The 23,107-nt window shown below is 42.6% G+C and overlaps 1 protein-coding gene across 2 annotated transcripts in view; it reads left to right on the top strand.

Moving 5' to 3' along the window:
- Positions 1 to 23,107, top strand: part of BRF1 (BRF1 general transcription factor IIIB subunit) — a 251,642-nt gene that overhangs the window by 1,827 nt on the left and 226,708 nt on the right. For both annotated transcript variants that reach the window (XR_013540718.1, XM_020800763.3), the window contains exon 2: positions 17,398 to 17,475. Coding sequence is in view for 1 of the 2 variants with exons in the window: in XM_020800763.3 (XP_020656422.2) it covers positions 17,398 to 17,475 (78 nt within the window). In the remaining variant the exon portion in view is untranslated. The remainder of the gene's footprint in view (positions 1 to 17,397; positions 17,476 to 23,107) is intronic.

Raw genomic sequence — 23,107 nt, 5'->3', positions numbered from 1 at the left:
CAGTTGTATTGAAAGGGCAGTTTGAGTTATCAATAGAATGGGATGTATGGCCAACAGTTTTCCTTGGGACTGGCCTAGGATATTTTACTGCTTAAGGCAGAACAGCAAATGGCACTCTCCACCTGTCCAAGTCAAGGTGTGAAATAGTAAAACAAATTATTCCAAGCTGTTTTGGCACTTTAGGGTAGAACATCCCATGAGCACCTTTTGCCCTGTCTGTGACAGTAAAAACTATTTTTTTCAAATGGGCTAGCTACTTTTTGCTACCTTTTTGTGCCACTTAAAATCTGCTGCCTGAGGTAACTGCTTCAGTGTACCTGAAACATGCTTGTAACCTGTAAAGTAGTTCACATCTAAAAAGAACACGAGAAACAATAGGCAGGAAGTCTAACAAGTAGAAAGAAAAAAAAAAGATATGCAGTGTGGTGCCATAGACAGAGTAATGGACCCAAGCCACATTGCACCACGCTGCACATCATTTTTCTTCTCCAGTTGGTCATGGAAACTTTGTGTATGTGTATGTGGAACTTAGTTACTTAACTGTGAAATCCCTGTTAGGGTCAGTTCCGACTTGAAGACATATAACAACTAACTAAATAACAGCAAGAGCATAGTATGGATGGGAAGGAATTGGCAGGGGTTAGAGGGCTGATACTGTATACTTAAAGGATGATAGGATGAACTAAGGAATAATTGCTTGACCCAGGGGGCTGTGATGAGGTTAAGAGGCAAGGGAGATGTGTTTATGTGTGTGTGTTGGGGGGGGGGAAGAGAGAGAGAGAGAGAGCCTGAGGAAAGAGGGTACTAAGACTGACAGGGGGACAAAGGGTAGGGCTATTCCTGAGTTCGGATGAATGTGGTGGTAAAGCCCAGAGTTAGAGAGAAATTATTTTGATTTTGGGACAAGGTGTATAAAATGTCCTTTATAATGAGGGGAAGGAGAGGAGGTGCAAAACTGCCTGAAGCAGAGTGTATGTGTGTGTATGTGTCAGTCAATCAGGAATTGCCTTAAGAGGGATGGCTGAGTAGGATGGCAGTGCTAAGATGTGAAACCTGACTTTGGTGAGGTGGGGGGGTTGCAGAGCTTTGACAGTTTTCCCAGGGTTGCATCTAGGAAACTGACAGGGTTGCCTTAGCATTCTGCTGATCATGTTTTTTCATGTGATAGCATTCAGTTTTTGTCATAAGATTTGGCTTTGACAGTTGTTCTGGCAGTTGTGTTTAAGGGTCAGATTGCCATATGATGAATGGAATAGTCTCTTGGTTACATTACTAGTGAATAAAGTTGGAAAGCCAGTGTAACTCCTGTTCCAAGATATGGCAGTAAGGTGAAGGTCTGCTTTGTTTTGTTGCATTTTCTTCCAAGAAGCCCAGGGTGAGTAATGCTATTTTCTCTCTTTTAACCAAACAACAACCCTGAGAAGTAGGTTAGTTTGAGAAATTGTGATCGACCCACATTCACTCAATGGGCATCTATCCACTTGTAGCTCTCTGTACTATGGTGTAATTGTAAGCTGGCTTCAGTTTGAGATGCATTTCTCCATTCTCCTCCTATTCGACCATGTAATGCAGTGGTTCTTAACGTGGGCAATAATGCCCCCCAGGGGGCGATTTCATTTTTTAGGGGGGCGGTAGAATGAAAAGGGGCGGTGTGGGGGCGAAAGAACAGAAGGGGGCGGTAGGGGGGCGCTGGAGTGAGCCAAACCTGTGAAGGCGACTGCAGCCGCAGTACTGGCAGTAGATCCAGTGCTGCTGCTGCCGCCAGATGATCCAGCTCTTTCTACCTGCCACGTCTCGCCTTTTTCTTTTAGGGGAGCACTGAGTGTGGATTGGGTGGAAGGAAAGGGTCTCTTGGGTCCTTATCCTTGACCCGTGAAGCGCTGCCTCACACCTGGGGGTGGGAGGTAGGTAGGTAGGTAGGTAGGTAAGATATCATCACCTCAGGGAGGGGGGCGATGATAACTTCCTCAATGGCTCAAGGGGGCGTTTCTTTCAAAAAGGTTAAGAACCACTGATGTAATGTACGTAAGTAGAGATGGGGGTATTCGAATACAAATATCACCGCACAGTTGGAGTTAATGAGGGTCCAGCTCCCTGGGGTCAGACTGTCCACTCACATGTCTGCCACCCGCCGCGGCCCCACTCTTTCTCCCAATTGCTCTGGAGCACCCAGTAGGCTAGCCACCCCTGGAAGAAGGAGGGAAGATGAGTCTCCCTGCAAGGCTGATGAGTGGCTAGCCGAGTGGACACTCTGGAGTGATTGGAAGGAAGAACAGGGCTACCAGTGGTGATCTGAGCTGGACCCTTGTTGACTTCAGCTGTGTAGGGGTATTCAAATACAAATACTGTACCACCATATCTAAATGTAAGTCCTCCTTCAGCACTGCATTCTGCCTTGCCTGGGATGTGCTGGGAAATGCCAGCAGGCTAGTGAAACTTTGATGAGTGATATGAGAAGAAAGACACTTTGAATATAGAAAAAAGGGAGGATGTCTCCAGAGCAAAAGGTGACATGTTTAGAATGGTGACAGGAGTGGGACGGTATGGCGGGATAAATGGCAAGGTTGGGAATCAATCCCTTGACCTTGCCAAGGGATTGAAAGTGGGGCACCTTTTAACTGGGTTGGTGATAGAGTTGAGATGGGAAGAATGTGGAGTGCTAGGAAAGAGTAGTTGATGTGGAGTGAAGTGATAATGGTGGTATATAGTTCTAAGGTTGAGTTTGAATAATGGTGGCCTGTGGATTTACTCTTTCCTATTCTGAAGGGAAGAATCTGTAGTTACTGAATTCCCTGGCTTTGTGGATCATCTTGAGGTAGAAGAGAACGGCAGAGGGTATGTGAGACCAGAAAGATAGGACTTTGATATGAGGAGGTGGAATATGAATTATAGGGATGGGAACAGAGCAACAACAGGTATTGGTAACAAGGAGGCTGCAATATATGTAATGAAATAAGGACCGAGTGAGAATTTCAATGTAGCTGTCTTATTCTGTTGGAGAAGAAACAATGAAGAGTCCTTTGGTACCCAAGAGACTACCATTGTCCTTTGTGGATTGCAGTCCGCTTCATCAAATGTATGAAGTGTTGTCTTAGTAGACAAAATGTTATACATATGTTTTGGGTGAGAGGATGAGTGGGTGCAGACTGAGTGAGAGGGATGAGAATGAATAGCAGAGATGGGCATGAAGCTCTTCTCACTGTGTTGTCTAAATCGTCGGCATGGCACCACAGGTGCCACGTGTTCAATTTCCCCACCCCCCTGGCTGGCTCCCTCACTGGCCTGCCGGCGTGCGCTGCTTCTTCCCTGCCTATTGCACAGTCCATTCTGGCAGGAGCACGCACTTCCCTTATCAGTCTCCTCCAGCAGCTGCCCATTACAAGCTGTGCTGCAGGAATCCCTGCCCTGCCTTTTCATCTGAGTGGGCCGCTGCTGGAGGAGGTGGAGAGAAATCTGTGCTCCTGCCAGGATGAAAGATTGGGAAGGAGCAGCACATGCTGGTAGGTAAGTAGGGGAGTTGGCCGGAGGGGTGGGGAAAGTGAATGCACGGCTCCTGTGTTGCCATGCTGATGACTTAAACGACATGGCATGAAGTGCTTTGTGCCCATCTCCCAGAAATACAGTACAGTGAACATAACATTAATTGATGTTAGTTAGCAAACATTATTTGGGTGTTAATTCAAAAATCCTTGCATGGATGAGCTATCGTAGTGTGATAAAAATCCTTCGTCTCTATTCCAGCCACAAGAGTTACAATGGATATTCTTGATAAGTGCTTGTGAGTGGAGTTTTGTGATCTGTGGGGTGGGAAGCCTGAAATGCAAGAAACAGCAACCCTTAACAAACAGTGGCTGAAGTCCTTTGCTTAGCATAGTAAATTGCAACTAGACTAGGTCCACTGAGTTGATTCTCCAAATCAGCACTGATTCCATGGACCTATTCTAGTTGTGGAGGTGGCCAGTGGAGGTGATGGCATTCCAGTTGAACTATTTAAAATCTTGAAAGATGATGCTGTTAAGGTGCTACATTCAATATGCCAGCAAGTTTGGAAAACCCAACAGTGGCCAGAGGATTGGAAAAGATCAGTCTACATCCCAATCCCAAAGAAAGGCAGTGCCAATGAATGCTCCAACTACCGCACAATTGCACTCATTTCACACGCTAGCAAGGTTATGCTCAAAATCCTCCAAGGTAGGCTTCAGCAGTATGTGGACCAAGAACTCCCAGAAGTACAAGCTGGATTCCGAAGAGGCAGAGGCACTCGAGACCAAATTGCTAACTTGCGGTGGATTATGGAGAAAGCCAGAGAGTTCCAGAAAAATGTCTACTTCTGCTTCATTGACTATGCAAAAGCCTTTGACTGTGTGGACCACAACAAACTATGGCAAGTTCTTAAAGAAATGGGAGTGCCTGACCACCTTATCTATCTACTGAGAAACCTATATGTGGGACAGGAAGCAACAGTTAGAACTGGATATGGAACAACTGATTGGTTCAAAATTGGGAAAGGAGTACGACAAGGCTGTATATTGTCCCCCAGCTTATTCAACTTATATGCAGAATACATCATGCGGAAGGCTGAACTGGAGGAATCCCAAGCCGGAATTAAGATTGCCAGAAGAAATATCAACAACCTCCAATATGCAGATGACACCACTCTGCTGGCAGAAAGTGAGGAGGAATTAAAGAACCTTGTAATGAGGGTGAAAGAGGAGAGTGGAAAAAATGGTCTGAAACTCAACATCAAAAAAACTAAGATCATGGCCACTGGTCCCATCACCTCCTGGGAAATAGAAGGGGAAGATATGGAGGCAGTGACAGATTTTATTTTCCTGAGCTCCATGATCACTGCAGATGGAGACAGCAGCCACGAAATTAAAAGACGCCTGCTTCTTGGGAGGAAAGCGATGAGAAATCTTGACAGCATGTTAAAAAGCAGAGACATCACCTTGCCAACAAAAGTCCGAATAGTCAAAGCTATGGTTTTTCCTGTCGTGATGTATGGAAGTGAGAGCTGGACCATAAAGAAAGCAGACCGCCGAAGAATTGATGCCTTTGAATTGTGGTGCTGGAGGAGACTCTTGAGAATCCTCTGGACTGCAAGGAGAACAAACCTATCCATTCTGAAGGGAATCAACCCTGAGTGCTCCCTGGAAGGGCAGATCTTGAAGCTGAGGCTCAGTACTTTGGCCATCTAATGAGAAGAAAAGACTCCCTGGAAAAGACCCTGATGTTGGGAAAGTGTGATGGCAAGAGGAGAAGGGGACGACCGAGGATGAGATGGCTGGACAGTGTCTGCGAAGCAACCAACATGAATTTGACACAACTCCGGGAGGCAGTAGAAGATAGGAGGGCCTGCCGTGCTCTGATCCATGGGGTCACGAAGAGTCGGACACGACTAAATGACTGAACGAATTCTAGTTGTACGTTATTATACTGAGCCACAGAATTTCAGACAGTAGTTCAATGTAGTGATAAGACATTTGTTCTTCATTTATAGTTAACATATAAGATGTAATTAAAAGAACCTTTGTCACTACTTATTTGCCAAGAGATGAAACTGACCCTCTTTATGTACAGTGGTGCCTCGACTTACGAAATTAATCCATATTGGAATGGTGGCCACAACTCGAAATTTGCGTAAGTCGAATCACCATTTCCCATAGGAATGCATTGAAAACTATTTAATCTGTTCCAGCTGTTTTTTGTTCTTATCTAGAGGTGCTGTTCTTAAGTCGAAGCTTTAGTTCCCATAGGAACTAATGCAAAGCGATCCGTACTCTACCAATAGGGGAAGAATTTTTCTTCTTTCAACCTAAGATGAACTTAGTTCAAAAAAAGGGTAAGAAGGGGGGGGGGGGAGGGAACACCTTCTAAACAGAACACCTTTTAATCCTAGCACTTTTAAAACAAAACCAAGCACCTTTGAGTCCACAGTAAACTCCATTTTAAAGCCTGGCTGCATCAGCTAGCACCACAGCCCCTCACAGAATATTTTCTGTTTTTAAAAGAGACAGACCTTGGAGCAACATTTTAAACACACGTTTTAAAACAAAAGAGAGGTACAGTACACAAACCCTAAAAGCCCCAGAATCCAGCAAGCATTATTCTAGCACAGAACTCCTAATCAAAAAAGACAGTCTAATCTGCATTTTACAGTCTGCCTGCATCAACAGCCAGCACAGCCCCTCACAGAATATTTTCTGATTTTAAGAAAAAAAGACTGTGGAGTCCAAACTGCATTTTACAGCCTGCCTGCATCAACAGCCAGCAACTATTATTACAGCAAACAGATCCCCAAAGAAAAAGACTTTGAAGCCACATTTTAAACCCACACATTTTAAAACAGAGAGGTCACAGTACACAAACCCTAGAAGCCACAGAATGCAAAAATGAATAAATAATTTTTTAATTTTAAAATTATTGTGTCTAATTTTCACATTTAATTTTAATTTAATATTACAGTCTACTTTTCACATTTTAAATCCACACTGCAAGACCCATCAGAGCACAGAAACATAACCCTCCACCTAGCCCTACCCCTCCACCTAGCTGCAAAAAACCCTGTACAGCAAATACAGTTTATGTACTCACCCAGAACAGGCAGTCTCTCTGTTTAAAAAAAAAGTAAAAAATCAAATAAAAAATAAAAAAGCCAAAAAATACAGTCCGTACAGTACAGTACCAGGCAGTACTGTGCAGTACCAGGCAATACCAGACAGTACCAAGCAGTTTGAAGTCTCTCTCCCTATCCACTGTCTAACCGCTGGGACGAGCGAGGTAGCAGACAAGCAGCCTCTTCGCTGGCCAACGGTTAACAGAAAGTTCAAATTTCGTGGTTTCCCAGCCTCCCTTGCGGTTTTTTCTTTCGTAACTCGAAGCTCCGGCCACAAGTATAAGCAATATTTTGTGGCCGGAGCTTTTTGTATCTCAAAAATTTCGCAAGTAGGGATGTTCATAAGCCGAGGCACCACTGTGTACTCAGTTGTTGTTGTCCCCATTTGTATCAAGGACAGCCCCTTGTTGGTATGGGAACAAAGTATCCTAAAGTGTTCCCTTCCACATTTTGAATACAGTTGTGCCCTGCTGGACGATTCCCCTGCTCTATGAAGAATCCCCATTACGTTGACGTTTTTGCGATTGCTTTTGCGATCGCAAAACGATGGTTTAAATGTGGGAATTTCGCTTAGCGATGATCGGTTCCCTGCTTTGGGAACCGATTTTCGCTTTACGACGATCAGCAAACAGCTGATCGTCGAGTTTCAAAATGGCTGCTGGCGGAAGAAAATGGCCCCCCGCTGTTTTCTAGGATGGATTCCTCGCTTTACAGGCACCGAAAATGGCAGCCGTATGGAGGATCTTCGCTGGACGAGCAGGTATTCAGGCCATTAGAACGCATTGAAAGGTTTTCAGTGCGTTTCAGTGGGTTTTTTCATTTCGTTTGATGATGTTTTCGCTCTACAGCGATTTCGCTGGAACGAATTAACATCGTCAAGCGAGGGACCAATGTATTGTTATTTCTGATGTCAGGTTTGGGCCTATTCTATGTAAAGTGCAATAATGCATCACTGGCAAGTGATGGTGTATTGCATATTGGAAGATGGACTGAGGTATGAATCAGAAAAATAGGGACTTAGAGCAGGCTTGTCCAACCTGCGGCCCGAGGGCCGCATGCAGCCCAGGTCAGCTCGTAATGCGGCCCAGTGCAATTTTTTATTTTTAAAGAAATTCCAAAGTTTCAAGTTACACTGCCGGCGCTTGCGGCCAGAATGTAGAGGGGGAGAGAGTGAATGAAGGAAGGAGTGGGAGGGGAGGGGACAGGGGGACTCTGTGACTGCATTGTGCCATCCCTGTCAATAGGTGGACCTCCTCCTGGCCCCATAAAGCCGCCAGAGTCGAAGCTGGCAGCCTCTGCTGTCTGAGATCACAGCTGCCGGTAAGCGCGCTTGGAGTGGGGCTGCGGAGGATGGCTAGGGCTGCCCCCCCATGTGGCCCAAACCAAATGTATGTGCGGCCCAAACCAAATTTTCATCTTCTAATATGGCCCAGGGAAGGTGAAAGGTTGGACACCCCTGACTTAGAGCCAACTGGCTTTGCTACAGGCTGTGCTTCTTGCAACTTAAAACTTATCAGTAGCCAGTTCAGTTAAAGGGGAAATGGAAACATTTTGCAGTCAGTGCCCACAAGCAGTTTTAGGCTAATCATAGGTTGAATTGCTTTGTCTTTCTGAGATTGTACCTGATTTCTTCTAATTTGTATGCTGTCAACACCATTAATGAAGTTATTATTCTTTTTTAAAAACAAGGCACGTGGCGGGGGTGCCTTGTTTTTAAAAGTTCTTTTATTTTCAAGCAGAATCATACTTCTAGGTTCACTTAAAAATGTGATGTATGCTACATGTTTGCCTTGTTAAAGGCAACCTGCTACTGCCGCACCAGCAAAATTTAGTTTTGTGAGAGACATAAAAATTGATACATGCATATTATCTGTAAATGGCACATTGCATATCCTGGGCTAAATAAAATAATTATGGATTGTATTTGTGCTAGGACCTTGTAATTGTCCCTTGTAAATCCTGGATGTTTGACATGGAAACAGGCATCCATTCCTGTATGCAAGGATAAAATAAGCAAGTGAATGCTTTAGCACACTGGTTCTTAACCTTGGGTTACTCAGGAGTTTTGGACTGCAGCTCCCAGAAGCCTTCACCACCAGCTGTCCTGACTGGGGTTTCTGGGAGTTGCAGTTCAAAAGCATCCGAGTAACAAAGGTTAAGGACCACTGCTTTAGCAGTATAAACTTAAAATTATGTCTCAACCCTAAACCTTTTCATTGCTTTGTGAACTTTGTTGTACTAAAGTCCATAGTAATCCTCCACCACAGCCTGTGGCAATTCATACCAACAGACCAGCAAGGTTGGGGGAAAAAAGTTTCCCACTAGTAATTCTTGGCAGCATTTTCTTTTTACATAGGTTGATGCTGGATTTTGGCAGTGAGAAGGGACTCTTTTCTCGAACAGTGATTTTTTTGTTATTGACAAAAGCTTGAAAATGCTTCTATTGAAGTAGTAAAAATCGTGTGTCCCCCCCTAGAAGTTGTTATAATCTAGCTTTCATCAGTTCCAGCCACTGTGGCTGGCGTTCCTATGAACCGTAGTCCAAAAACATATGGAGAGCTGTGAGTTCCTCATCCTTGTAATATAGACTTCAGAAATAGCTTGCACTAGCTACCTGTCGTATTCTGGGTCAGATTCAAGGTTCTGATGGTCACCTATAAAGCTCTTCATGGTTTGGAACTAGAGATGGAGGTATTCGGATTTGTATATGAATACCCCCACACAGGTGGGGTGGCTGGACTGTCCACTCACTCTTCTGCTGCTGCTGCGTGCTGTGCACTCCCTTCCAATCACTCCAGAGTGCCCTGTCTGCGAGCCAGTCTTCAACCTGGCAGGGAGACTCGTCCCACCTCCTGCCAGGAGTGGCTAGCTGACTGTGACCTCCGGAGCGATAGGGAGGGAGTGTGGAGCCTGCGGCAGCAGCAGAAGGGTGAGTGGACAGTCCGACTCAAGGCAGGTGAACCCTCATTATGTCCACCTGGCAGGGGTATTTGTATTTGTGTACGAATGCCCCCATGTCTATTTGGTACCATGCTACTTGTCGGAGCATATTTTTTGGATGTCATCTACCTGCACCACTAGGTCTTCCAAAGTAATGTTTCTCTGGGTGGCTACTCTGAAGGAGGCCAGGAAATTACCTACCTTTATATTTTTATTTTGCTATATGTATATGTTTTTTGTATTTTTATTTGTCTGGAAGCCGCCTAGAGTGGTCGCAATGACCAGATAGGCAGGGTACAAATAAATTTAATAAATAAATAAAAAATAAATACCAGAGCTAGGGCCTTCTCCATGGTAACACCAAGACCCCCTCCCTCCCAACATTTAATAGATGCCTGAAAACACTGCTTTTCAGAGAGGCCTTTCTCCGTAACCCTGCCTGATTTTTTAAAAAATATGCACATATATTTTAATATGCCTTGTGTTCCATGCTTAAACTGCAGATTATGCCTCTCCTGAGTTTATTGCTATTCTCAGTGTTGTTGTTTTTTAATGTGATTGATTGTTATGTTTTACTGTTCTAAACAATAAATAGAACAGTGCACTAATGGAGTGGTATATAAATCAAATCAATCAATCAATAAATAAATAGTCTTAGGACAGCTCCTTTCTTAGCTGCTCTGAGTAGACTTTGTCTAGAAGGGCAGGGTATAAGTCCAAATAAAGTAAAGTTTGTTGGATAAGGAGAAAAATGATAGTCATTCGACATTACTGGATTTGTAGCACCTGCTTGTGTAGAAGTGTCTTTGGCCTCTGATTGATTGATTTTTTTGCAAAACCAGTTCTTGTTTCTTTATTTGGTGCATTAAAGCATTTTGTATCTAACATGTAACTACCAAAACAGGTTTAGAAAATCTCTGGTCCATGGGTTTGATCAGACCCACAGAAGTTTGCTGTTTGGCTTGTGAAGATCCCATCCCAGACCTCATCCTTTCTTCTAGGTGTAGTTTCTAATAATACTGTATATTGCTACTAGAAGACATCATTTTTAAGGAAATCAACCCTGAGTGCACACTGGAAGGACAGATCCTGAAGCTGAGGCTCCAGTACTTTGGCCATCTCATGAAAAGAGAAAACTCCCTGGAAAAGACCCTGATTTTGGGAAAGTGTAAAGGCAAGAGGAGAAGGGGCCGACAGAGGATGAGATGGTTGGACAGTGTCATCGAAGCGACCAACATGAATTTGACCCAACTCCAGGAGGCAGTGGAAGACAGGAGGGCCTGGCGTGCTCTGGTCCATGGGGTCACAAAGAGGCGGACATGACTTAACGACTAAACAACAACAATTAGAAGACACTAATCCCATTTCTTAACAGTGATGCAAAGGTTTGCTGAAGGTGATAGCTCCTTCTTGGAATGAGACTGCAGTTTCAATCATACAGAAGGGAATAAAATACAGCATTTCTAAAAAGGTTTTTAAAGTTATAAATTATGCAAAGAATCAAAATTGACTTGAAATCCTGGTTTTTGGCTTGCAGAGGCCATTTCACCCAGTCAGTATAATCTGTTTATTATATAATTGAAGATTTGTTACCTGAATTGCTTATTTTTATGTTTGCCCCAATTCCTTTTATGATAGACCTTAGACTGATAATAACTAACACAGCATATGAAGAGACTTAACTATTTTGACAGCAATCTGATATTTTGATGAAATGCATAAAATAAAGGTATAAAAATTGCTTCCCACGTTGATATTTCTGACTATAGATATCCAGGCGTCTCTTCAGAAAATCACATGTCTTAGATGAGCAGAATGCTAATGATCTTAATTGGATTAACTGGTAGAAAGAGCAGTGTTCTTGAAAGATATTTCAGTTTACCTTTTACTTTTTTGTTGTCACCAAAAGAAGAAAACTGATTTAATAAAACATTTTTATTAACTCAGCGTACCACCTCCCTATTGTCATATTAAAAACTTTATTTGCCCTTCATTGCATTGCCTTCCCATAGTCTTATTGTAAATGTTCTTAAGTCATCTTGATGATGCATGTGTAGAGAGAGTGCAGAATTGATGCTCCCCAGGAGATAATTCACAATATAGGAATGGCTTCCTCTTTCTTTGTTTCATGTCTTCCTCCAGGTGTCAGTCTTGTATCAGGCTTGAGAGCAGATTTTCTTTCTGGTAACCTTTTTCTGTGTACGCAGTGGAATGAAGACGTTTAAAATGCTGCAGAGGATACTTTGATAGTTATGGAAAATGCTGAATTCTGCACTTTGTGGCCAGCCTGTGTTGATTTCTTCCTTCACTTTTTTTGCTTTCTTCTTCTTTTTTTCCTTTAAGAGCTATGTTCTGTCCAGAGCAGGAACCTTAGTCTCACTTCCAGCCCATTCGATGTTTAGTAGGATTGTAATAAGACGTATTTGCATGTCGGCAGAGAGGTGAAAGGAGTGGGCTTGATAAAGCTTGTCATTACTATACTAGACATATGCACATCTATCCACATTTCTGTAAAATGGGTTGAGATAAGAATGGAAGGCTTTCAAGCAACATCTTCTTAAGACTAGGTTTTAATTTCAGACTGAATTAAAAAAAATCCTTGCATTTGGTGCAGTGAATTACACATATTGCTGTACTGTGTAGTGTATATATTTTATATGTTGGATCTACCAGAGTAGCTGGTGAAATCCATGATGTTCTCACAGTTAGACACGTTCTGAATTTTTGACATTATCACATTATGATTGTCTAAGGAACTAGATATTGTAACACTTTTTCTGCTTACTGTGTAACTGCCCTCTATCTGTAAATGTATGGTGTTGAAAGTATTATTTAAGTCTGCATATTGCCTGACTTGAGAAAAATGAGTATTTCTACTGTATCACCAACTTCTTTGGCTCGATAGTTCTGATAAATATCATGCTCTTCGGCTGTAATTATTTTATTGTAGCATTTTAGGAGTCTGAAATAAAACAGATAATTTCAAGATAATTTCAAAATTAGTAAAGGTCTGGGTTGACACCTTGTGTTTATGATTGCAGGTAGCACAAAAATCAGATTTTTTTCTATGTCTGAAAACATTACCATGGGCTGATTCTGTTGCCTCATCAGATGATTTATATATTGAATTGTCTCTCCTCCGCCTTTTTGGGTGGGATGCTAATTTGTTCCCATTACAGCCTATGAGTTGGCCTTCAAGTAGCTTGCCTGTATGACCTATGTGTGTAGACTGTTTAGCTTTGATAGGAAATCCTACAGAAGATCTATAGGACTGGATATGGGGTATATGTCATCCTTTAGATATTAATGGGCTACAGCTTGGAGCAGCCCTAGCTAAGTACTACTACTGCTGAGAAATAATGAGAGTTGCTCACTATAACATCAGTAGCACTCCATGTTCTCCATTCCTGCAATAGAAGTTTAGGCATGTTCTGGTCTTCTCTTCAGAGCATTACAATTCTGATGTGAAATACCACATGTTGTGCTCAGATTGCCTTAAAACAGAGAGAGGATATGGTGCCATTGTTGGCTTCTTGGGCATGCATCTTCTTTGGTATTTGATACTGTTGTGTCCTCTACTAAATTTCAGATCAACCTTTTCCATCTTTTTCCAGTGCCCTCTGCTATATTGGACTACAGCTTCCATAATCAGCTATGCTGGTTGTGTGAATATGGTAATTGTAGTTCAACATACCCAGAGAGTACCAGGTTGGAGAAACTGCTCTAGAGGGCATGTGTATATTCCTGCCTTGCTTTCTGTCGTCAAAATAATTGGCAATTGGTTCTGTTATATAAAAAAAGCAAAATGCTGTTCTTGATGATGCCTGTGAGATGTGTGCTAAGCAATTTGATTCTCTTGAGGGTAGCCAGCTTGTCTTAAAGCCATTTGCCCTTTAAGAGTTGAGCAAAGCAGTTCTTGTAGTTATAGTGATACAACTGTGTCATCCTCCAGTTAATGGAAATTCGTGAATGCTAAGGCAGCTATTGTTCTTCCAGTTGGAACTTAATTGTGAGTCATACTGCTGGACTGCCCCTAAGTGTGAGTGTTCTGTAGATATTTCTAGTTGTAGTGACCTTACCATTTTAAGAGTCAGTTTTTTTGTCTTTGGCCCTTTCTTCAGTTCTCAAGGAAGCTTGCTTCCCTTGGAATCATTGCAGTAGTGTTAAGAATGCTTATGGGTGGGCATGGGAGGGTAAAAGATAAGGGTTAGGGTTTCAGGTATTTCTGGGCTCCTCATTTAATATTAGTTGTGTGTTCTCCAGGATTCTTCATACTCTCTTGGGTGTTATCTCTGCTAAGCGCAAAAGGTGTGCTCAGAGCTTCTATTCAGCCATCTTGTCTCAGCAGTCCACTGGCTGTTGAGAATGCTTGCTCTGTATGATAACAGCAGAAGAATCCTTTGCACGAATATGGTGGAATACTGGTCTCTTCTGAATCGGTTCTCGATTGCAAGTGACAGAAGAATGGAATTTGAGGAGTTACTCATCAGTACATCAGGGTTTTCAGGAAATGTGAATTTCGGCAAATGTCACCATGTCAGTAGAATAGCATTTTAAAATTATGAAATGAGCAATGGGGAATCTGTCATTCATATGTTCTTGGGTTGTTTATGGTTTTAGACTGAGATCTGATACAGACATAATGCTGGCTCCCAGAAAACCATGCTACAAAAAGCAAAATCCATAGCTTCTGTATGTGTGTTACTTCTGTTTTTCAGAGCAAATTATCTCTTGTTTTCGCAGGCCAGTATTATCTGGGAATGCATATGTGTTTATCCTGCTCCGTAACTCCTGGAGCAGCTTATGTACAGCCAATGAAACAAAATATTATGCAGTGTTATCTAGAGTTACATGAGAATCAGTAATAGCTGTGTTTTCCTGATAATCTAGAATTTGAAACCGTCAAGTGGGCTTACAACCCATGTTTGTGAAGGAAATTGGCCAGCATTAACTATGGTCAGCACTGGTGCATATATATAAGACCGAATATATAGTCTTACCCACTTGCTGGAAACTCAACAGAGGTGAAGCCAGCCTGACCTCTCTTGGGAAGAGTTCCACAATTAAAATCCTTCTTCAGAAAAGGCCCTATCATGATGTATAGTTGTAGCTTTTGTTCTGGAAGCTATAAAACAGGAATGGTGATATGTGGAGCAGGTGGCTAAGTTCCAATCTATGCTTTTAGCAAACAACATATTTCCAGTGTGATACCTTTTTGAGTGGTTTAATAAAAAAAACATACAAGTAGTTTAGCTTTAACTATTCCATTCTGGCCTGTGCTTATGCAAAATAATTCATACCCTGTTTTCCCGAAAATAAGACCTAACCTGAAAATAAGGCCTAGTATGATTTGTCAGGATGCTCGTAATATAAGCCCTACCCCAAAAATAAGCCCCAGTTAAGTGAAACCCCGCCCTCCACCCTTGTGCAGCAACCAAAAGATGACATGACTATACTTGAATAAATGTAGATTGTTGTACATGGAAAAAAAATCCCCTGAAAATAAGCCCTACTGCATTTTTGGAGCAAAATTTAATATAAGACACTGTCTTATTTTCAGAGAAATACGATATATCTTCAAGACCTACTTACTCTCGCTATCTTCAGTTGGCTTTATGCCATGTATTTCTTTTATTTCTTTAAAATATATTTTTAAAGGATCTAAAATGGCTTACAATTAAAAGACAGTAGCTAACAACACTGAGTATATAATACCAAAAGGATCAGATGAATACAGTGGGCCCTCGACTTATGAAATTAATCCGTTTTGGAAGGATGTTTGTACCTCGGAAATTTTGTAAGTCGAAGTACCATTTCCCATTGAAATGCATGGGAACGGAATTAATCCGTTCCAGCATTTAAAAAAAACCACACCAAAATAAAAATAAAAAGAGCAAGTCCCACGTTGGGACTGCAAAACACACACGCACGCACGCACACACGCACACACACACACACACAGAAACATAACTCCCCCGGTCCAAACCCACCCTCCAAAACCCACACAGAAAAGTTTTTTTTAAAAAAGGACTTACCAGTCCAAAGCCTGTCGGTGCTCCGCTGCCTCCGTGCGGCCAGGGGCGAGCGGCCAAGCACCCGGCCAGTTCTAGCCTCCCGGCGCTACGCTGCCTCCGCTATGGCCGGGGGTGAGTTGCCAAGCGCCCAGCCAGCTCTAGCCTCCCGGTGCTGGGTTAGCTTCGGTAACTCGGAAGCCAAAAAGGCAGGGAGAAAGGGTGGGAAATTCAAATTTCCTGCTCTTCCTCCCTGCCTTTGGAGCTTTCGGAGGGCTTCCTCGTGGAAAAGCTCTTTGAAACCTCTGAAGGCACCAATCGCAGAGGCGAAGACTCCCAGGGAGGTCTCCCATGGTGGCGTGCAAGCCCTGGGAGACCTTCCTGGGGGTCCCTGTCACCCTTATGGGCAGCTTCAGAGCTCTCAAAGGGCTTTTCCCCGACATTGGAGGAAGCCCTTTGAAAGCTCCAGAGGCAGGGAGGAAGGGCAGGAAATTCGAATTTCCTGCCCTTCCTCCCTGCCTTTGGAGCTTTCAAAGGGCTTCCTCCGACATCCCAGGAAGTCCTCTGAAACCTCTGAAGCCAAAAAGGCAGGGAGAAAGGGCGGGAAGTTCGAATTTAACATTCCCCAAGAAGAAAACTGGTAAGCTTTCAAAAGGTTTCCTCCAATGTCAGGGAAAAGCCCTTTGAGAGCTCCGAAGCTGCCCATAAGGGTGGCAGGGACTCCCAGGAAGGTGGCATTCACTGTTGTGAGTTGCCATGATGGCAGCCACACTGATTTTGATGGTTTTAGGACAATATTTTGAACGGTAAGCTTATTGATACCCATTAGCTATCAGGTAGGATGCCTGGGAGCGCCAGTTGCTGGGGATGGCCTTCCTTGTGGGATTCCCAGAGGCATCTGCTTGACCATGGTAGGAAAGAAGAAGTTGATGAGATGGATTGTTGGTCCAGTCAGCAAGGCTGATGAAAACAGAAGCAACAGAGGAAAGAGGGAGAGAAGAGAAGGGAATGATAAGAACAGATCATGTGCTGAGAAACACATCCTTTATAACAGAACTCTTTGGGAAGCACATTAAGTGAGCATGTGAACTGCCTTGAAAACCTGAAAATGTATCTAGGAAAACAGTTGCTGATTTGTATATATTATGTAGCGTATGTGTGAAATGAAGCCGTTCGCATATACACTGAATATATGTGGATGTGGTTGAGGTTATGCTTTTTGTATGTGCTATACAGTGGTGCCCTGCATAGCGACGATAATCCGTTCCGGATAAATTGTCGCTATCCGGATTTGTCGCTATACGGGGCAAAAAACCCTATAGGAACGCATTTCCCCCCATGGGGGGAAACTCACCGTTATGCGAAGATCCTCCATAGGGGCGGCCATTTTCGGTGCCTCTAAAGCAAGGCAACACAACGGGTGGCCATTTTGGAACCACCGGCATTTTCACCCAGCTGAGTGGCGGGAGCCGCTCAGCTGGGCGAAAATGGGCTATGGGGAAAAATCGCAAAGTAAATTTTCCCCATAGGCAACATCGCAATGCGATTGCAAAAGCGATCGCAAAAAAGCCATCGCTATGCGGATTCGTCATTAAACAGGGCGCCCGTTAAGCGAGGCACCACTGTAGTCTGGTACAGCTGCATAAGGGGACAAAGTTTGAGCTCCATGATGACTATTGGTGGATCTTTAATAAGGGTAAGATGGGCCTCTATTTCTGTCTCTACTGAAGCTTGTTAGTGTGAAACTTAAGGAAGCCATTGCAAGTTTTATTGTCACACTTCTGTTAGTCTGTTGTATTTGACAAGCTTTTTCTTTTTTCTTCCTTGTAGCGGCAGGAAAATCTCAAACAGTTGGAGGCTTTCATGTGAACTTGGGAAAGGAATCCCGGGCACAGACTCTGCAGAATGGTAACTTCTTATAATTTATTCAAAATGTAAAAATAAAGATAAGAGTGTCCTCCTGAATAATTCCACTGTAAATCTTTATTTGGTCTCAAGTTCATTTTTTAGTGCTTTGGGAGAGTCTTTAAGGAAAGAACAACTTTTCTTGGTAGACAAAAATTTTGTTGCTACTTTTTTTTGAAACTTTTCACAGAGTGAGTTTCTGTTGAATGAAACTGAAAGAGTATCAGAAAGCCTAGCAGGGGGCAAATACTTACTATCTGGATAGAGGATTGACATTTATTCATTGCATTTATATTCTGTCTTTCCTCCAGTGAGCTTAAGGTATGAACTTCTCTCCTCTCCCCCCTTTATCATCACAACATCCCTGTGAGAGTCCAGCTGATGCAAGATCAGCCTGTGAGTTTTTTGGGCTGGGTGAGGGTCTCGTTCAACATTCTGCCCTTAAATGGATCAGAACTCTTCTTGAAAAAAAGGCATTTGCACAGGGCTGAGTAAGAACCACTTGAAATCAAACTGGGACATTTCAGAAGTAACTAACATGGAAGGTTCTCCTATACAGTGTGATGAGGGGAGGGCGTTGTTCTGGAATATGCATAGAGTGTATCTTCCTGCACAGCTTCATAAGATGGCAAATGGGCTCCGATTCTCCTTGCAAGTCAGGCTGAATTCCTTCGAGACATTACTGAACAGCAGGGGAGCCTTTCATGTCTCCTCAGGAACATGCTAGGCTTACCAGTTTTCTTCTTGGGGAATGTTAAAATCTTTGGGTTCTTGAAGACTTCAGATATTGTCCCTGTGATGTGACACTCAGCCTGCCACTTCTGCAGTCAGATCAGATAAACAGTATTCTACCAACTCATAAACTGCTATGGAAAAGAGATCTGCTTTTAGGCTTCCAGGGTAGCATTGGATGCCTTTCTTGCTTTCAGAATGTCTCTCTATACTCTCATCAAAGGCTTCTGTTCTGCCGGAAGAAACTTTCTTTCAGCTCCACCATCTTTGGGGAGAAGGGTCGCCTAATCCCTGACAGTATTAAACTGAAGCATTTAGATTTAAGATGGTTTACCCCTACTGAAAGAAAGAAAGAAAGAAAAGCAACTTGTCCAAGATACGTTGGCTGAAAACAAAATGCTTTGCTAAACTGTTGTATAAAGAAGCAAACTGCTCAGAGAATTGTGTTCTTGTGTGGTTTAATCTGAGGCTGCCTTACTGTCAGCACGTGGTGGATATGTTCTTTTACTGGGCAGAGAAATGCAGTCTTTAATCTCTGCTACAAGCTCTCTCCTGGCTCACTGCCATTCTGTTTCTCTCTTGCTCTGTGAGAAACTCCTTCCCAGCCGTGTTCTTCGGCAGACTGGCAGAGCCTTCGGGTGCTGAAAGAACACTCCGTATGACCTTGCCCTGAATTGGATTGGATAAGGATATCCTTTTGGCGTCTGTATGTTAAGATGTTGGTGGAGAACTGCTTAATATTTCCCTGTGCCTTTTGGCTTAAGTCAGTAAATGACTGGAACCGTAGTAGAAAATGATACGGTTTTTAAAAATCAGTTTTTTCATGATAGATGGTTTGTCACGGTAGAGTTGATAAGCTTGGTTTGTTAATTGGAGTATATGTATGGTATAAGAAATTCCCAAGAAACTGTTCAAAGTACAAATATTGCCTCAAAGCAGCGTATTAAGTATGATAAAATCATGTTAACACAAATATGAAACATTAAAAAAAGAAGAATGAAAATTTTATTTCAAGTCATGTGTTCTATTGTGGAAACAAAAACATTGTTCCTTAAAAAAATATTCTAAGGAGCCTTGGGCTCCTTTGGGGGTTTAGGGGAGCTTTCTTGGGAAGAAGATTAAGAAAAATAGATGGGTTCCTCTGAAAAGAAACTTCACTTGACATTTCCCTGTGATCTCTCCTGGTAGGACAGTGTCTACTATATTCGACAACAGTGATCCCCAGCCTTTGACTGTCTAGATGTAATTCCCTGAATCCTTGATCATTCACCATTTTAGCAAGGGCCTTTCAGTCTAAAACATTTGGAGAACCAACAATTGAGGACCACTGTTACAGGACCCCGTTTCAGTTGATTTGGAGCTATAATGGTACTCAGTAGAACTGGCCTGTGTGATACATGAACTGAGTGTGCACCAGGTGATGTAATCCTCAGCAGAGGTTCCATGGAACCCCTTTATGCGATTTCTCAATGTATGACAGGAAGGAGTTTCTGGCAATATTCTTTTTATTTTGGAAGTGATTGGAGACACCAATAATGCTGTCTGAAAATAAAGACACCTGCTTGTGAGATCAAATATTCTTCACTAATAACCTGAGAAACAATTGCAGTCTTGAGTTGTTCGTAGGAAATGATGTGGAATGAGTAATTGGAAAGGACAGATCTTGGAAAAGTTTTTTTTTTCTGTACTACAACGTTGAGGCTATGAATATATGTAGTCCAAAAAGGAAGGTTTCCAAGTCTGTGATTCAGGAAGCTGTAGTCCAAAAAGTAACCTTATAAAAGGCTTTATAAGGTGAAAGCCTTTGTTGCAACATCTTGAGCATCACTTTGATTGTATAGGAACATAGAGCAATAGTCATATACAGTGGTGCCCCGCATAGCGACGTTAATCCGTTCCAGGATTAATGTCGCTAATCGGATTCGTCGCTATGCGGGGGGGGAACCCATCGGAACGCATTAAACTCCGTTTAATGCGTTCCTATGGGGCGAAAACTCACCGCTATGTGAAGATTCCCCCATCCGGCGGCCATTTTCCCCGCCCGGTAAGCGAGGGCAGGGCGCGAAAACGGAGCGGGCGGCCATTTTTTCTTCAGGCGGCCATTTTGGAACTGCCGATCAGCTGTTTTTAGAACATTGCAATGCGATGTTTTACCATTCAAAACGTCGCAAAGCGATCACATTAGTGATCGCAAAAAAGCGTCACTATGTGGATTCGTTGTTAAATGGTGCGCTTGTTAAGCGAGGCACCACTGTAGCTACTGTACTCCTTGACATCTCCTTTCTTCCTTGACATCTTCTTCTTTCCAGGGGGCTGGAAACCAAGCCTTATGAGTAAAGGCTGAAAGAATTGGGCATGTTTAGCCTTGAGAAAAGAAAACCAATGGGTGATATGATAGCACATTTTAAATATTTGAAAGGCTGTTATACAGAGGAGGGGCAGAATCTGTTCTTGATCATCCCAGAGTGCAGGACACACAACAATGGGCTCAAGTTAAAGGAAGCCAGATTTTGGTTGAATATCAGGAAAAACTTCCTAACTGTTAGAGCAATGCGACAGTGGAACCATTTTCCTCGGGAGTTGGTGAGTGCTCCAACACTGGAGGTATCCAAGAAAAACTTAGATAATCACTTGGCAGATATTCTTTGATTGTATTCCTGCAATGAGCAGGGGTTTGGACTTGATGGCTTTGTAGGCCCCTTCCAACTTCACTTTTCTATGATTCTTGGGGACTGGAATATATATTAAATGTTACCAGTCTGTCAACCATTGTTTTGTTTTTCCTTTTTTTTTTTTTGCAATAAACATATTTCAATTTTGACAGAGTCCATCTCTGTGGAATATTTCTCTTGGTATTCCATTTACCCGTATTGATTTATGTCTTTCCAGACCAGCTTTCTTGCTTCTCGGCTTTTGTCTAAGATAAAGTGTAGACCAGCTTTTCATTTCACCTTCTAGAATTGCAGGCTCTTCATCACAGGATTCTTCTTCAAAGGATTACATCTTGCCTCAGTACTAGAAGCACTCTATTTCTTCTCATGTTGCCATTTCCAGAGTAGAACTCTTTGCAGTTGTCTAACTGAGTGTATTCTGTTCTAGTCCACTTTAGTTAACTGACACCAAACACTGCAATGTTTATACATTCCATTTCTTGCTTTATGGTTTCCAGTTCATCTTGATTCATGTTTCTCATGTTCCATGTTCCAACTATATGAGTTGTGCAACATTAGACTTTCCTTTCACCTCTATGTATTTTAGCCATGAGCCATCCTTTCGGCTTTAATCTGGTTGCTTCATTAGTGATAGAGCTGTTCATACTTGTCCTTTGCTCTTCCCTGGTAGCTGATTAAGTGCTTTCCAACGTGGGAGTCTCCTCTTCCAAGACTATCTCTTGTTTCATTTTGGACTTATCAGCAGTGATTTACCGTTGTCTTCTTGTGTGCAGTATGAACAAAAGTTAACTTGAGTATTATTGCTGTTGCTTCCTCTGCGAGTGTCAGCTTTGGCTATTACTGTTGTCCAGTAGTTGCCTTGAAGGAGGTGGATGCATCAAAGTCTGGTGTCTTAGCTATCACCATTCCACCTTGGGTGATCCTGCTAGGAGTCTAGGCTCATAATGGAATTTGGCCTCTTGACAGCATTGCTCTCAGCTTCATTAAAACATGCAAGCCCCCTTAATACGGCACCTAATACGGCCTTCACCATCAGCTCTGCTGGCTGCGGTTTCTGGGAGTTGCAGTTCAAAAACACCTGAGTAACAAAGGTTAAGAACCACTGCGCTAAGATGTGCATCGAAGAAAGGAGGATGCTGTAATAGGGATAGCTTTAAGCAATGGTTTCCAAATGAAAGATATTTCTGGATTACAAGATTTTGAAGCTCTTGCTATCATAGTCATTGCTCAGGTTTTCTGGCAGCCCCTATAGCCATCTAGTTTAGAACAAGCATCTCTAGTCTCATTGAGTCATGGGCCACCTTTGGAATTTTGAAGAAATGCAGTGTCTCTCACAGAATAACTGCCAGAAGGGGCACAGTTCAGAAAATAGTGTCATGTTTAGTCACAAAACAACTAGTTTCACAGAAAGGCAGATTTTGAGAGTGAAATGCAAGTAACTTGCTGAATAATCTTGAGTAAATGGCAGAATCTCCCAAACATAAATCTGTTTCTTTGAACACATGGTTCTTCCTCTTGTTCAGGATAAGCTGTCCAAACTCTCTTACTTCATGTTCCGCACGCAAATACTGAACATACATTCCTTATCCTCCATATACTTCTCTCCCAAAAAATTATTTTCTGAATCACCCTTAAATCTTTCTTCTTCTACTAACATGTGTGTACATTCACAGAAGTGCAACCATGCAACTCGTTCATTCATTACAGAACCTCTATTCAGGTTGTTAATTACCCAGTTTCCAGAACATGCTTAGAGCGAAGCTCTTAATCAACATTAACAGTGTTAACGTTTAATTCTGTTAAAAGGCTGTACTACCTCTGATAAATGGCATTTTCACACAGTCATGGTGGAGTCTGAGGATATGTTCTTGCTTATATTCATCCTTCATGCTTAAAGAAAACCCCAGATTTTCCAGGATTCACTTGTGGATTTTCCTTCAAAGCAGGATTCCAGTGAAGAGAGGGTGACAGCAGAGCAGGGCAGGGCTAGGATCTCCCCTCTCTGCATGTTCAGGATCTGGACGGGGCTAGAAGCAGGCATGCCCCTCTCTCTATCTGTCCTCCACTTCTCTGAATCCACTTAGTCAGAGGCTTCTGTACAGGCCTCCAAGTTACTTTAAGCTATTCCTCATATTCCTCAAGCTTGTACATTATGCAGTAACAACAGGGCCCTCATTTTGTTTTTCCTCTTCAGGGAAGTTTTATCACATAACTGAAGTAACATTGCTTTT

Source organism: Pogona vitticeps, chromosome 1, assembly GCF_051106095.1.
Source record: "Pogona vitticeps strain Pit_001003342236 chromosome 1, PviZW2.1, whole genome shotgun sequence".
In the NCBI taxonomy this organism is placed as follows: domain Eukaryota; kingdom Metazoa; phylum Chordata; class Lepidosauria; order Squamata; family Agamidae; genus Pogona; species Pogona vitticeps.
Note: the sequence above shows the minus strand (reverse complement) of the source record. Positions and strands in the feature narration are given on the sequence as shown.